Raw genomic sequence first — 15929 nt, 5'->3', positions numbered from 1 at the left:
TGTTCCACCTATGTGCCTTCCACCAGTGGGGTCCATATGCTTACTACACCCCTTTTTAGATTCGTTGAGGGGTGTACTTTCCATAATGGGGTCACTTGTGGGTATTTTCACTGTTTTGACAGCACAGGCGCTTTGTAAAGTCAACATGGTGTCCGTCCTCTATTTTTGCCAAATCCAGCTTCCAAAACGGTGCTCCTTCCCTTTGGAGGCTTTCCTTGCGCCCGCTTGGCACTTTAAGTCCACATGTGAGGTATTTCCATACTCGGGGGCAAATTCTCTACATGTTTAGGGGGTATTTTTTTCTTCTAACCCCTTGTGAAAATGAAAGATTCTAAGCTAGACCAACATTTTAGTATAAAAAATTAAATTTTTTTAGACTAAAAGGTTGGTCTAGCCTGGAATCTTTCATTTTCTCAAGGGGTTAAAAGTGGGGTGGATGGGGAATGAGCAGAGCAATTTCCGCCGAAGGGGGAAATACCCCACAAGTGGACATACATTACTAAGTGGACACAGGACAAGCCTCCAAAAGGACAGAGTGCCCTCTTGAGGCCGGAAAGGATCATTGAAGCCATGTTAAATTAACAAAGCCCCCAGGTTACCAAGACAGTAGATATGCCCCACAAGTGACCCCATTATGGAAACTACACCCCTCAAGGAATTTAACAAGGGGTGTAGTCACCATATGGACCCCACTTGTGGGGGGTATCCACTTTGCATATAGGTGTGGAAATGAATTGCTATGTGGGCACAGGACAAGCCTCCAAAAGGACAGAGTGCCCTTTTGAGGCCGGAATGCCCTTTTGAGCCCTCATGCTACACGGACCTCACTGGTGACCGGCACATAGGTAGGGTTAAAAGAGAAAAATAAATTAGACATGCACGGAGTTGGCTGACAGTTGCAGACATTCTCAGGAAAATAAATAGAAAAATGCCCAAGCAAAAGGACGCCATTACAGAAACTACACCACCCAAGAAATGTATTTAGGAGGTGTAGGGTGCAAAAGCATTTCAAAAATTTATTTTCCTGGACTGAATGTGCTGCAGTAGTTGAAAATTAGAAATGCCAATTTTCACACTGCTCAACTGTAAGGCCAGTATGACTCTCCACGTCGGCATTTGATGCCGTCATGGAAAGTCTGCCCTCCACTAAAGGGCCAGTTCACACTGAGTAAACACGGCGTTATTCCGTGGCGGACCTCTCCGCCGTGCTCAGTGTGCTGCTGTAAGTGAATGAGAGGGTGCTCGCTGGTCCGCTCCCTGTCCTCTCCGCTCAAACTAGCGTGCGTCCTCTCATTCACTTACAGGAGCACACTGAGCACGGTGGGATTTACACCGTGTTTACTCATTGTGAACTGGCCCTAAGGGTGCGTTCACACCGAGCAATAACGTTGGAATTCCACCTGCCCCAGTGTAAACCAGTGTGTCTATGGGAGGGCTTGCACGCCTCCGCTCAAAGAACTGACATGTAAATTCTTTGAGCGGAGACGCACGAGCCCTCCCATACTAACACTGTTTGAGACTGAGACAAGTGGAGCTCTGCTTTGGAATTCCCCCGATTTTGCTCAGTGTGATCATGCCCTAATTATGCCGTGTATGTCCCTTCTAGAAAAAAAAAATCTAAATCTGGCTCTAATTATAAGCCTGCAAATACAATGGGCCTTGGGAGCCCATGTGTATTTGAGGTCTAAATTAGGAGATAGGCACGGCATTGGCTGACAGTTGAAACATAGAAGCTCAACTGTCAGGCCAGTATGATTTTCCACATCGGCATGTGATGCCGACATGGAAAGTCTGCCCTCCACTAATTATGCCGTGTATTGGTCTATTTACACAGAAAGATTATCTGACAGATTATCTGCCAAAGATTTGAAGCCAAAGCCAGGAATGGATTTGAAAGAGGAGAAATCTCAGACTTTCCTTTATGACCTGATCTCTGTTTATAGTCTGATTCCAAAGCTGGAAACAGACTATAAACAGAGATCAGGTCATAAAGGAAAGCCTGAGATTTCTCCTCTTTCAAATCCATTCCTGGCTTTGGCTTCAAATCTTTGGCATATAATCTTTCCGTGTATATGGACCCTATGTCCCCTATATAAAAAATAAATAAATAAAAATAAACCCTACATGTGGCCAGTAGAGATGAGCGAACTGTTCGGACTTTTGGTCCAATGGCATCATCGCTCTCTCGTCATGCTTGTGATTCCGGCCGCATAGTTCCGCTCACGGGAATATGTGGCCAGGATATTCCAGGCAATCCATGTAGAATTCCCTGGAATATCCTGCCCGCATATTCGCGGGAGCACAACTATGCAGCCGGGATCACAGGCATGACGAGAGAGCGACCAAAAGTCCGACGGTCCGCTCATCTTTAGTGGCCAGTGACTCGAATTGGAAAGGACAAATTTGGGAATTTTGAAGATTGGCAATTAATACTCCATAGACGTATGGTACGTCTTGAAGCATTCTTTCATGCAGAGGCCAGGTTTATCAGGACAGGTATCACACTGATAACACGTGTCCTTTCTAAACCCCTTTTTGTAGCACACACGACACTTTTTCTGGCTTTTGCCCTTCTTGCCAGTGTGAGGGACTTCGCCAGGAAAGTGCTGTCCTGGCACGATACGGGGACCTCCAGTTGCAGCTGCAGAAGTACTAGGCCCTCCTCCTTCTCCTCCACAAAAAATCAGGGCCTTGACAACTGCCTCCTGAAACTGGAGGTATTTCCCAGGGTGGCCGGCACAACGGTAAAGTACAAACGCGTTGTACATTGCCGTTTGGACCATGTGCACGGCTAACTTCTTGTACCAGATGTTTGTTTTTCGCAGAGCACTATATGGCTTGAGGACTTGATCTGAAAGATCAACTCCTCCCATATACCGATTGTAGTCCAAAATACAATCGGGTTTGAGTGCTACTGCGGTGGTACCGCGGACAGGAACAGGGGTCGTGCCAGGACCATGGATAGTAGTCAAAATAAGGACATCGCGTTTGTCCTTATATTTGACTAATAACATGTTGTCGCTACAATGGGCCTTGAAGACACCCCGTCGCAGTACTTCTGCCACAGTGTGACTCGGGAGACCTCTCTTGTTTTTCCTCACAGTGCCGCAAGCTACAGTAGCTCGGGTACTGAGGGATTTGAAAAGAGGGAGACTGGTATAAAAGTTATCCACGTAGAGGTGGTAACCTTTATCCAGTAGTGGGAACATCAGTTCCCACACAAGCTTCCCACTAACTCCCAGAGTGGGGGGACATTCTGGAGGTTGGATGTGGGTGTCCCTCCCTTCATAAACTCTAAATCTGTGAGTGTACCCTGAGGTACTCTCACAGAGTTTGTAGAGTTTGATGCCGTACCTTGCCCTCTTACTTGGAAGGTACTGGCGAAATTGGACTCTCCCCTTGAAGCTGACAAGGGATTCGTCAATGGAGATATATTTCCCTGGGATATATACCTCCGAAAATTTGGCCGCGAGATGATCAATGACCGGCCTAATTTTGTATAGGCGGTCGTAAGAGGGATCATCTCGGGGGGGGCACCTTGCATTATCGTTGTAATGCAGGAATTTAAGGATGGCCTCAAAGCGATGCCTTGTCATGGCCATCCGGTGTATTGGAGTGTTATATAAAATATCCACACTCCAATACTGCCTAATTCGGGGTTTTTTAACTAGCCCCATGTGCAGCAGAAGACCCCAAAACGTGGTCATTTCTGCTGCATCAACTGGGGTCCAGCTGTGGGATCCCGAAAAAAAAGAGGAGACGGGGTGCTGAGCCAGAAACTGCTGGGCGTACAAATTAGTTTGTACGACCATCAGACTTATCAGTTCTTCACTGAAAAAGAGTTTAAAAAAGTCTATTTCAGTGAAGCCTGAGGGGTCAAATTGGATTCCCGATTGTCCCACAAAATCAGGAATCTGTGGCTCAAAATTGGGGGGGGCTGGGGTCCAGATGGGCTCACTTGTATGGGGGGCTGGGGTGAAGATGGGAGCACTGGGGTGGAGATCGGGGGAGGCTGCCCGAGGCGTTCGCCTTGGACGCCTTCGGCGCCTTGGGGTCTCATCATCACTAAATGATGAACAGGAGGAGGAGGAGGAGGAAGTCGAAACAAGGAAAGTAGGATCTTCCTCTTCTCCCTCACTCGCTGTTTCGGTGTCAGAGGCAATAAGAGCATATGCCTCTTCAGCCGAAAAAAGGCGTTGGGACATTTTTTTTTTAAGATTTAGATATGGGGGTTTATGTAAATCAGTAAACTTTATTTGTGTAGTGTGTGTGTTTTTTACACTTTTAACTTTTCAGATGAAAAGAAACTGTGCCCACTTGTTGCTGATCAGTGATTAGTCACTGATCAGAACAAGAGAGACAGGGGGGATGGCAGAGGGGTGGGCAGGTGTGGGGGTGGGTGGCGGAGGAACTGTCTGAGTGGGCAGAGAGTCGGGGAGAGGCTGGCACAGGGGTGGGCAGGTGAGGTGGCCTGGTGAGGGGGAGGGTGGCAGAGAAACGGTCTGAGTGGGCAAAGAGACTCAGGGGGAGAGGTTGGCACAGGGGTGGGAAAGTGAGGTGGGCAGGTGAGGGGGCGGCACGGAGGAACGGTCTGAGGGGGGCAAAGAGAGGCAGGGGGACCGCTAGCAGCACAGAGGATGCTGCTAGCAGGATCTCCCTGCACACACTATGCCACCGACAGACGCAACAGCACAGGCGGCACGGAGCGGCGCAGGGGGAATCACAAAAAAAGGTTTTTACAAAAAAAAAAAAACCTGTGCCCACTTGTTGCTGATCAGTGATGAGTCACTGATCAGAACAAGAGAGACAGGAGCAGCAGCAGCAGTAGAACTACTGTTGCTGCTGCACAGTCAGAAATTTCAGGGAATCAGCCAGGAACACACAGAGGGCACTGCTGGCTGATCACTCTGCACTATGCCACCAACGAGGCTGGCACAGATTGGGGGGAGCACAAAAACAGTGGGAGGGCACAGGGGAGAAGAGGAGGATGACAGGGGGGAGAAGAGGAGGATGACAGGGGGGGGGGAAGGCTAATGGAGGATAAAGGGGGCGGATGTCACAGGAGGCGGATGTCACAGGGGGACAGAAGGCACAGGGGGACAGAAGGCACAGGGGGACAGAAGGCACAGGGGGACAGATGGCACAAGGGAGGAGGTGAGGGCGGATGGCACAAGGGAGGAGGTGAGGGTGGATGGCACAAGGCAGGAGGTGGGGGCTGATGGCACAAGGGAGGAGGTGGGGGTGGATGGCACAAGGGAGGAGGTGGGGGCTGATGGCACAAGGGAGGAGGTGGGGGCTGATGGCACAAGGGAGGGGGTTGGTGCTGATGGCACAAGGGAGGGGGTGGGTGCTGATGGCACAAGGGAGGGGGTGGGTGCTGATGGCACAAGGGAGGGGGTGGGTGCTGAAGGCACAAGGGAGGGGGCGGGGCAGAGGCGGATCAGAAGCAGGGGAAGTGGTAGCAGCACAGAGTGTGCTGCTAACACGATCTCCCTGCTGAGGGCACCGGGCAGCAACGGGGCAGCAACGGGGCAGTACCGGGGGGCACACGGGACTCACGTACACCCTCCCTGCTCGCCGATCCTGACGAAAAGGAGGGCGAGCAGGGAGGGATCAATATTTTGGACTGCCCGCCTCGCCCGTGATTGGCCGGTTACCGGCAAACGGCCAATCCGGACGATCGGGGGGCGGGGGTCACGTGGGACACGTCCCAGGCATAACCGTGATTGGTGCTGTCTCTGACAGCACCAATCACGGTTTATCAACGTCATATCGTCCCACAATGCATCAGAATCGCTGTGATTGGCTGCCCTTAGTTTGCCAGCCAATCACAGCGATCGTGATGGCGTGGGGGGCGCAATTCCGCGGCTGCAGGTAAGCAAAAGATGGCTGCTGAAATAATCAGCAGCCATCTTTACTTTATATGGTCACATTAACCCCTGCAGCCGCGGAATGCCCAGGGCGTACAGTTATGCCCTAGGTCGTCTGGGGACAGACTTCCATGGCGTAACTATACGCCCTGGGTCGTCTAAGGGTTAAAGTGTCACTGTCGTGAATTTTTTTTTTTTGCAGAAATCAATAGTCCAGGCGATTTTAAGAAACTTTGTAATTGGGTTTATTATCCGAAAAATGCATTTTTATCATGAAAAAGCAGTTTGAAGCTCTCCCCCCTGTCTTCATTGTTCTCCTATGGAGAGAGCTAAAGAAAAGACCAAAACAGGACAACAAAGAGTTAATCTACAAATCCCTCACGGGATATCTCCTGTGACAGTCACCAGTGATCTGTCTGAGCTCAGATTACAGCTGTCACCCAGCTCCGTGCCTGTAATCCTCTGTTATCTGCTTTCTGCTGCCGGCTAACTCCCTCCTTCCTCCTCCCCCCTCCCCTCTCCCTAGAACAGACAGGGTACGACTCCTGCAACAAGTCACAATTTTCAGATTTTTCAGAGTGGATGAAAAAGAGGAAGGAGGGGGGGACCTGGGAAAAGGCTTTTTACATGCAGATAATGGCAGATTTGGCTAATAAACCCAATTACAAAGTTTCTTAAAATCGCCTGGACTATTGATTTCTGCAAAAAAAAAAAAATACGACAGTGACTCTTTAAAGTTCCTAGTAGATCTGTATGTTCCTAGCATTTATCATATACTACTATAATAGCTGTAATTCTACAGGATGTGCTTCCAGTATTCATTCTATCCCTCTCTGAAACAAATTATTAAAGAGACACGAAAAACACTTACCAGCTGGTGTTAAGGGAGACAAGGGGCTTAGTAACAATATTAAGTGGAAGACCAAAGTCACTGACATCCATTTTCCGACCATCTTGCCAAACCTTCTGGACAAATTCCCTTTGATTTTCTAGCTAAATGGAAGTTAAAACTAATATTAATTACATTTATCTTTGAAGCATTTTTGCTATCTACTATAACAGTCTGCCAGCACTATGCAAACCTGAAATAGATCCCCCAAAAAATTATAAATGAATGGAATCAAACTGAGTAACAGTTACTCATCAGAAGCCAATGACATGTAATATGGCGGAGGTTCTGGCAGACGCTACAGAATAGTGATTGCTAATATCTCTGTAAGCAATGAAACACTTCAACATACGTTGTCTTAAGCTGTTACCTATCATTTACTAAAATAGGTCCTTTTTATGGTTCCTGTTGCACAAAAGAAACAAGAAGGCATATGTCGATGTGCCCACCCACAGTTTCTAAACTGTTTGAAGAGATTTTCCATATAGATCAAATGGAAGAACTCAAAGCTCTTGCTTGGTAAATGGGTTCCGTGGACACTCTCACCTTCTGCTCATGTGGTCTGGACTTGAACACTCAAGCTCCACACCCCTCATGGTCTCTTTTCCACTTCCCTTCTCCCCCCAGGGCCACACAGGTACAACTTTCCCCTCTTTCTCCCCTTATATAAAAATTCCTGATAACCACCTCCATTAATGAACGTCAAGGCGGACCTCAGATGAGTCTTTTTCCTAGGATACCAATGGTCAATTGATACTCTGCGATTCACACAAGGACAAAGTTTTAGGATTTTATATTTTCAGAAGTACTGCTGTATTTTGGATTGTACCACAACCTTTGCAATTATTGGTGTACATGCAATACTTATTCTTTGCTCTCTTATTTTGAACATTCTCCTTCTTTTGTTTTCTGTACCTCTAAATCCTTAAATAAAAGTTTGAAAATGGAAAAAAACGAAAGGAAAGGAAAGCCATAATATTCTGCTTTCTGGTTCCTGTGACATGTTACCCCTGCAGAAACTGCCCTCTAACCTGATTACTAACTTACTGCAGAAGAGACCCCCACCCACCCAGTCCCCCCAAGTAAAATGGGCTGACTAAACACAAAGCCTTTCTATTCTCCCTATACTGCAGAACCTGGTAAATGCTGAGAAAGGGTGCTCACATCTCATTTACCAAAAAACTGGGGTTTATTTGCTTACCTGGCTTTTTAAAACATCTCTGACAAGTTGCAAGTGAAGCCTCAGGCATTGGCATTCATCCGTATAAGCTTCCAGGAAGTATTTGGAACCAATGTCAAACCGCGGGCGCCTAAACATGATGTCAGTTATCACTTGTGCCAATGCAAATCTCTCGCCTGGATCAAGAGTATGCTGGTAGGCTTCAAAGTAACTGTCAACAAGCTAAAGAAAATGGAAAGATATTCATAGGTTAAAAATTGTATAGTACATTGCATACACCGTATGCATGTGCCCTCATGGGACAGATGCTACCTATTATGTTTGCTAATGAAGCTGACATTGTAACATTTATCTCATTTACTGTCTCCCCTGGTTGGAATGTGTTTTGTAAAAATTGTACAAAAAAGGAAAATAAATAGTTTTTTAATAAAAAAATATTGTATAATACAGGTATCTGCTACATTCTAGCCTTTGCACTCAAGAAGCCAGGGCCGGCTCCAGGTTTATGTGGACAAAACATAGGTGACAGAGCCTTGCTGGACCTCTTTTTAGTGCACTCAGAATCTGCTAGAGAAACTTATTAGGTTGATTGCTAATATAATATTAGGTTTCCTCTGTGCCCCTGTAGAGTAGTTAGGCTCCCTCTGTACCCCCATATTGTAGTCTGGACCCCCTGTACCCCATTTAGTAGTTGGGTCTGCCCCCCCACCTGTGCCCCCATATAATACCTATACCCCCTTTGTGCTTAACTTCCTTCATCTGTATCCCCCTTATCTAGCTATCTTTCTGGAGCTAGCCCACCAGTATTCCCCATGTAGGCATCCATTCCAGTAAATATTAGCCCCCTGTAGGTAGCACCCCCTGCTATTTGATGTGCAAGCGCAGGAACAGCAGCCCGTCCGTGATCTCCCTGCACATGCACGTCAAAGACCAACCTGATTATGCATATATGAATATGCAAAGGTAGGCGTCACCTAAGGAGATGGTGGGTGGGCAAAAGGGGGGTACTCTGGGGGGCCGAGAAACGTGCCCCTCAAGCTCCTAACCCACTGATTTGCATATCTGCTTTAAATTAAACTTCTCCAAAATGGCGGGACCTAGAAAAAAAAGAAGGCTGGCACCAGAAAGAGGTATGCAGTGGCAATGAGATATCAGCAGGTTCATTGGCACAAACCTGCTGAGTTTCCCTTTAACCTTACTGGATTATATTTGCTGGATACATGCCAATGTATAATTTACTACAATGTCCTATGGTTCCTGCCTGAAATTTTTTTCTAATTTTTTTTACAGCATTTACAGCCCCAATATTAACAAGCTGTTTACTTACAATCCACATTGCAGCTTTCTGGAGGATGTTTTATGTTTTTCTATTTTTTTTAGCTTTGCTTTGGATTTACAATACCGCAGCATTCAGTGTGTCACATGTCACATTTCGCGCTACTCTATAGGCGCAAAGGATTCAATATTCCAACATCTAATAAATCCCAATTTAAGTTTGCCATTGCTTCGAGAGGCGGAAAATGCTAAAACATAGGCATTAAGATAAAGAAAATAAATTGGTTCAGAAAGATACCTATATTGAAACTACCTGCTGTTTGTTTTCTAATAGTGCATATTCCCAGGTCCACAGTTCTAGCAGCAATGCAAAGCGGTCCACATTAACATGCGCCCAGTCGGAGAGATTTGTACCATTTACTTCTTTTTTACTTAACTTGAAACCTTAAAAAGCCAAAAGATAAAGCAAAAATGAATTCATAGCCAACAATGCTGTCAGAAGTTACTTCTCAATAAGGTCATATTGTTCTACCCATAGATCATGTACAATTTGAGATCAAATTACATAATATCAAACAAAAGTAACAAAAAATTGTGAGAAAGTTAAAGGGGTTATCCAGCCAAAATTGTTTTCTTTTAAATCAACTGGCGTCAGAAAGTTATATAGATTTGTAATTTTCTTCTATTAAAAAAATCTTGTCTTCCCATACTTATTAGCTGCTGTACATCCCTCTCCTGCTCTGGACAGTTCCTGTCTCCGCCAGAGATGTCAGCAGAGAGCACTGTGCCAGACTGAAAATAAAACAACACTTCCTGCAGGACATACAGCAGCTAATAAGTATGGGAAAACTTAAGATTGTTTAATAGAAGTGAATTACAAATCTATATAAGTTTCTGATACCAGTTGAATTGAAAGAGAAAGATTTTCACTGGATTACCCTTTAAAATCAGGTAATAGAACCTCTGCTACACAGAGTGGGTTTAGAGTGGTTTCCCTCCAAGACTCCCTTTGAATTCAGGGGAGGTTTGGAATACCTCCAGGAAGGAGGAGTGTCTCCCCTACCATTCTGTTTGTCACATTTTCTTATTGTTGTTTGCCCCCCCCCTTATTCTCTATGTAGTCTTTTCTTTCAGAGCATTCTTTCTTTTATACTACTGCCTACATTATTTTACAGTATGCATAGCCTTGCATCATGTTTTACATATTTTTGAAGTTTTGATGTATCATTAGGCTTAATCGAAGCTTATTGTACCTTTTCAAATTCTGACTCTTTTGCTTGCTTTGTAATGCTTTATAAACCTTTAATGAAAACCAGATTACACCTCAAGTTCAGTGGCATAATGTGGCTGGAGTCCATGGATGAGGGGCACTCAGGGTCTTTCTATGCTCAATCGTCCATACTTTACATAACCTTGGACCTAGCAGGCATTGATCTAGGCTGCTGACACTTTGTTAACCCACCCATATTAGTTTTTGATTTATACGCTTTAAGGTTATAACTAAACAGTGAACTCTGTTGAGGAATGTACACATGCAGCTTCTTTCACATGGTGCCACATTCCAGTTGGTTTCTGATACAGCACTGTCCTGTGCTGGTTATACTCAATGCAAGTAATTTAAAGGAGAAGTCTGGTGAAATCTTTTATTAAAGTATTGTATTGCCCCTCAAAAGTTATCCAAATCACCAATATACACTTATTATGGGAAATGCTTATACAGTGCTTTTTTCCCTGCACTTACTACTGCATCAAGGCTTCACTTCCTGGATAAAATGGTAATATCACGACCCGACTCCCAGAGCTGTGTGGGCTGTGGCTGCTGGAGAGGATGATGGCAGGGGGATGCTCAGTGTCCCTCTAGTGCCCTGTGTCGCTCAGTGTCCTCCTGCCATCATCCTCTCCAGCAGCCACAGCCCGCACAGCTCTGGGAGTCGGGTTGTGACATCACCATTTTATCCAGGAAGTGAAGCATTGGTGCAGTAGACAGTGCAGGGAAAAAAGCACTTTATGTGCCTTTCCTGTAATAAGTGTATATTGGGGATTTGTATAATTTTTTGGGGGCAATACAGTACTTTAATAAAAATTTTCGCCAAATTTCTCCTTTAAAATAGTGTAAAACTTTTGCAGAAAATTAAGAAAGATTTACAACACAACTCTCAAGGGAATTGTACCCTTCAAGAGTTCAAATTGTACAAAACAACTGTCACATCCATAGAGAAATAGTAAGCCGTGAAGTGAACCCAGCCCAATGTCGCTGCCTATTGGAACCTATCTGCCACATTCCTTACTCTCACTAGATGCAGGGCCCGTCAGGGGTGAAGCAAGTTCTTCAAAACCTAAATAATACACGCCAAGAGTTAAACCAGGACAGCAGAAACTAGGACAGAATCAAAACCGACAACAATACCAAAACCCAAACTGAGGTTTAACACGTACACGTACAAACCGAGGACACGCGTACAAAATCGCAGTTGAAAAAAAGGGTCAGGAAATCAGCCCAAGTCAGGAATAACCAGGCGTATGCAACAGTAAAGACAAGTGACAGGAGTGGACCACATCACAGGCACCAGCTGCCATCAGTGCGCTCTGTGCTGCTTGTCATTGGTGAGGCATTCCTGCACCTTTGACTGGCCGACCAACACTGATACTGAAAGCTGAACATAAATAATTGTACATAAATCTGTCTGTCCAATAAATATTGTGCCCAGGTGGTATATAGAACCATTAGTGTCCAAAAGGTATCATGGCAGCATAAAGGCTCCAATAGTAATAAGAAGTGGACATTGGACACCAAATATGTGACACCTATAGTCCAACAATCATACACAAATGTAGTATAATACAAACCCAATATGTATGTGGTGTAAAATAACCAAGTACATACAGCATGGAGGCAGCACCTCAGTATCCCACCAAACCTTACACGTTTCATATAGCTGCTTCCCTCATAAAGTATCTATGTGAGTAACATAGTGTTTAGTGGGATATTGTAGTAATACTTTATACACAAATACAATTATACACAAATGCAATATAATTCCAACCCATTTGGCACAGTATGTAAAAGACCAAGTATTACTACAGTATCCCACTAAATTCCACCAGGGGCGGAACTAGAAATGGCTGGGCCCCATAGCAAACTTTTGATTGCAAAAAAACAACTTTTTAAGTGACTCTGTACCCACATTCTGACCCCCCCCCCCCCCCCCAAACCACTTGTACCTTCGGATAGCTGCTTTTAATCCAAGATCTGTCTTGGGGTCCGTTCGGCAGGTGATGCAGTTATTGTCCTAAAAAACAACTTTTAAACTAGCAGCCCCGTGCCCAACGGGAGTATCTGTGCCCTAACTTTGCACCACCCTTCCGTCCCTCCTCCCCACCCTCTTCATCATTAGGAATGCCACTGGAACATTTTCTGCATGCTGAACATTGCACAGGTGCCTTAACGCTCCAGCCCATGTGCCAGGCTAAACAGGTGGGGAATAGGAGGCAATCTGCCTGGAGCATTCCTAATGATGAGGAGGGTGGGGAGGAGGGACAGAGAGGTTGTGCCAGCCTAATGCATACACGATCTAGGCCACTCCCGTAGGGCACGGGGATGCCAGTTTAAAATTAGTTTTTTAGTACAATAACTGCATCACCTGCCAAACAGACCCCAGGACAGATCTTGGATTAAAAGCAGCTATCCGAAGGTACAAGTGGTTGGGGGGGGGGGTCAGATTGTCGGTGCAGAATCACTTTAAACTTGCAGCCCTGTGTCAAATTGGTCCAAGCAATATATATTTGGGAACACTATTGAAGCTTTTATGCCTTTTATGATAACTTGTGAACACTATTTGTTCTGTATACCACTCGGGCACAGTATATATTGGGCATATGTATGTATGTAGATTTGTACAATTGTAAATGTATGTAAGATTATGTACAATTGTAAATGTTCAGCTTTTAGTTTCCGAACCTTTGTCTTTTTTCTGTACTTACTTTTTCTGGTCCTAAATGGATTGATACAACAATATTGAACAACAATATCTCCACACTGTATATCCTACAATTGTACCTGGTAGTGCATATTGGTAAATCTTAAACCTTTAATAAGCATTGTGGTTTTTATTGTAATCAGCTTCTATTGTGAATTTTTATGTGATTTCAACCAGCTCAAGACATACAATACTCATAAGAACATTATTATTGCCCATTATGGGCACTACAGAAATGAAAATAATCTGTAATATCTTACTTCGATCATTCTCAATATAGAGGGTTGTTAACAGCAATAGTTCATCTTGTAATTGCTGTAGATCTTTAAGTGCAACATCATACATTACAAAGGCTCCTCTCTGATCCTGAGTGTGAACTATTCCATCTTCCACTGTGTAGAAGTCATTGTGATTCTCAACCTCGGAAAACTCCATGAACTGTGCACCATCAACCTGGAGATGAGATAGAAACACTTGGTAATAAGTCTCACCGTTCCGGAACTCCCATCCAGCTCCGGGATCTCCTACAGCTACAACATCACAAGCCAGTTAATGGATTGCTAACTCAGTCAGTCAGTGAGTGGGGCGGGATACTGCTGCAGTCACTGATTGGATGATGGGGCAATCCATCAGCTGGGTTGGGTATTTTCTGCGAGTCGTGACAGCATCAAAACTCAGGGGAAAATACCTTCCGGTGAGGGCCCCAGAGCCTGTGACTTCTCGGACATGGGGAGAGGTAAGTAGTGATTATTTATTATGTTTACTATGGTGGGGGGGCGGTGACAGGCAGAGGAGAGGCGTTGCAAGGCCGGGGGCGTCACAAACGAGGGGCGGGGGCAACGCGGGAAGAACACACAACAGAGGCGTCGTGGGACCACCAACGGTCACTGACGATGCGCCGTGGGGGGAACAGGGGTGCATGCGCAGTGACAGCTTACAATGTGCAGTTGGACAGGCGACGGAAAGGGGAAAGGGGGACTGCACAGTGGGTACTGAGTCGCTTTAAGATTTTGCATTCGAAAATGTAAAAATACGTCACTCTTCCCAATTTGTTGCTTTCTGAGTACAGCAACAACGCTCCAGCCCTCAGCGCTGCCTTTGTCTCCTTGCCTGGGTGACGTCCACAGGCTCCCTGCAGCCACCCACCGCCCTCAAAGGTTATCAACACAGAGCTACTAAAGTTAGTGATTGGATACAGAGGGGGAGATTTATCAAACTGGTGTAAGTAGAATTTTCTTAGTTGCCCCTAGCAACCAATCAGATTCCACCTTTCATTTTTTAAAGAATCTGTGAGGAATGAAAAGTGGAATCTGATTGGCTGCTAGGGACAACTAAGATAATTCTACTTTACACCAGTTTGATAAATCTCCACCAGTGTGTTTAAAGGGGTTATCCAGGATTAGACAAACATAGCCTCTTTCTTCCAGAAACAGAATGACTTTTGTGTTCAGTTTGGGTGGGGTTTTGCAATTAGGTTCCATTTACTTCAATGGATCCGAGCTGCAATCCCAAAGAGGAGATAAGAGTGGTGCTGTTTCTGGAAGAAAACATGTTTTTCTAAACCTGGATAACTAGACTTTTTTTCATTTATTTCAGACAACACCTTTTATGCTATAAATTGACTGAAGAATTTAATGGAGACATGATTTTTTTACAGGTTTCAACACATAAAATCTTAACCAAAAGTAAAAATATATAAATATAAAAGTCTCAGATTTTAACCCTTTGAGGACCAGGCCTAAAATGACCCAGTGGACCGCGCAAAATTTTGATCTTTGCGCTTTCGTTTTTTCCTCCTCCCCTTCTAAGAGCTCTAGCACTTTCAGTTTTCTATCTACTGGGTCATGTAAGTGCTTGTTTTTTACAGGAATAGTTGTACTTTGTAATGGCGTCTCATTTTACCATAACATGTATAAAGGAATCCCAAAGTTATTATTTATGAAGATATAAATAGGTGAAATTGTAAAAAAGAATGCAATATGGTAACTTTTGGGGGGTTCCTGTGTCTACATAATGCACTATATAGTAAAAGCGACATGATACCATTATTCTATAGGTCAGTCCGAACACAACCACATGCAGTTTTACACAGATTTTCAAATCATATATATTTTTTTAATGAAATCCTTTTTTTTGGCAATAATTTATTAATAAAATGGGCCTATTGTGACGCTTATAACAGTTTTATTTTTTCACCTACGGGGCTGTATGAGATGTCATTTTTTCCGCCATGATCTCTATTTTTTATTAATACCATATTTGTGAAGATCGGACGTTTTGATCACTTTTAAATTTTTTTTTATATATAATGTAACATAAAATCGGTAATCCGCACACGTTTTTCACTCTTTTCGTCTACGCCGTTCGCCGTTAGTGATGACGCTTGTTATATTTTATTAGATCGGACAATTACGCACGCTACGGTATATTATATGTTTATTTATTTATTTAATTTTATATGTTTTCTTTATATAATGGGAAAGGGGGGTGATTTAAACTTTTATTGCGGGAGGGGTTTTGGGGTAGTGTATTAGTCATTTTAACTTTTTTTTTTACACATTTTAAGTCCCTTTGGGGGACTTTTACGTACATTACTTTCATTTACTACACTGATCATTGCTATGCCATAGGCATAGCATTGATCAGTGTGATAGGCGATCTGCTCATTGAGCCTGCCTGTGCTGGCTCCATGAGCTGATCGCTGATCGGACGACACAGAGGCAGGTGAGAGACCTCCT

At 44.4% G+C, this 15929-nt stretch overlaps 1 protein-coding gene across 3 annotated transcripts in view; it reads right to left on the bottom strand.

The window, feature by feature from the left end:
- LOC138795556 (uncharacterized) overlaps positions 1-15929 on the bottom strand; it is a 95056-nt gene that overhangs the window by 68236 nt on the left and 10891 nt on the right. For all 3 annotated transcript variants that reach the window (XR_011363627.1, XM_069974815.1, XM_069974816.1), the window contains 4 exons: positions 13452-13644; positions 9528-9658; positions 7961-8161; positions 6742-6863 (listed from right to left, as the gene is read on the bottom strand). Coding sequence is in view for 2 of the 3 variants with exons in the window: in XM_069974815.1 (XP_069830916.1) it covers positions 6742-6863; positions 7961-8161; positions 9528-9658; positions 13452-13644 (647 nt within the window). In the remaining variant the exon portion in view is untranslated. The remainder of the gene's footprint in view (positions 1-6741; positions 6864-7960; positions 8162-9527; positions 9659-13451; positions 13645-15929) is intronic.

The sequence above is a fragment of the Dendropsophus ebraccatus genome, chromosome 6 (assembly GCF_027789765.1).
Source record: "Dendropsophus ebraccatus isolate aDenEbr1 chromosome 6, aDenEbr1.pat, whole genome shotgun sequence".
Classification (NCBI taxonomy): domain Eukaryota; kingdom Metazoa; phylum Chordata; class Amphibia; order Anura; family Hylidae; genus Dendropsophus; species Dendropsophus ebraccatus.
Note: the sequence above shows the minus strand (reverse complement) of the source record. Positions and strands in the feature narration are given on the sequence as shown.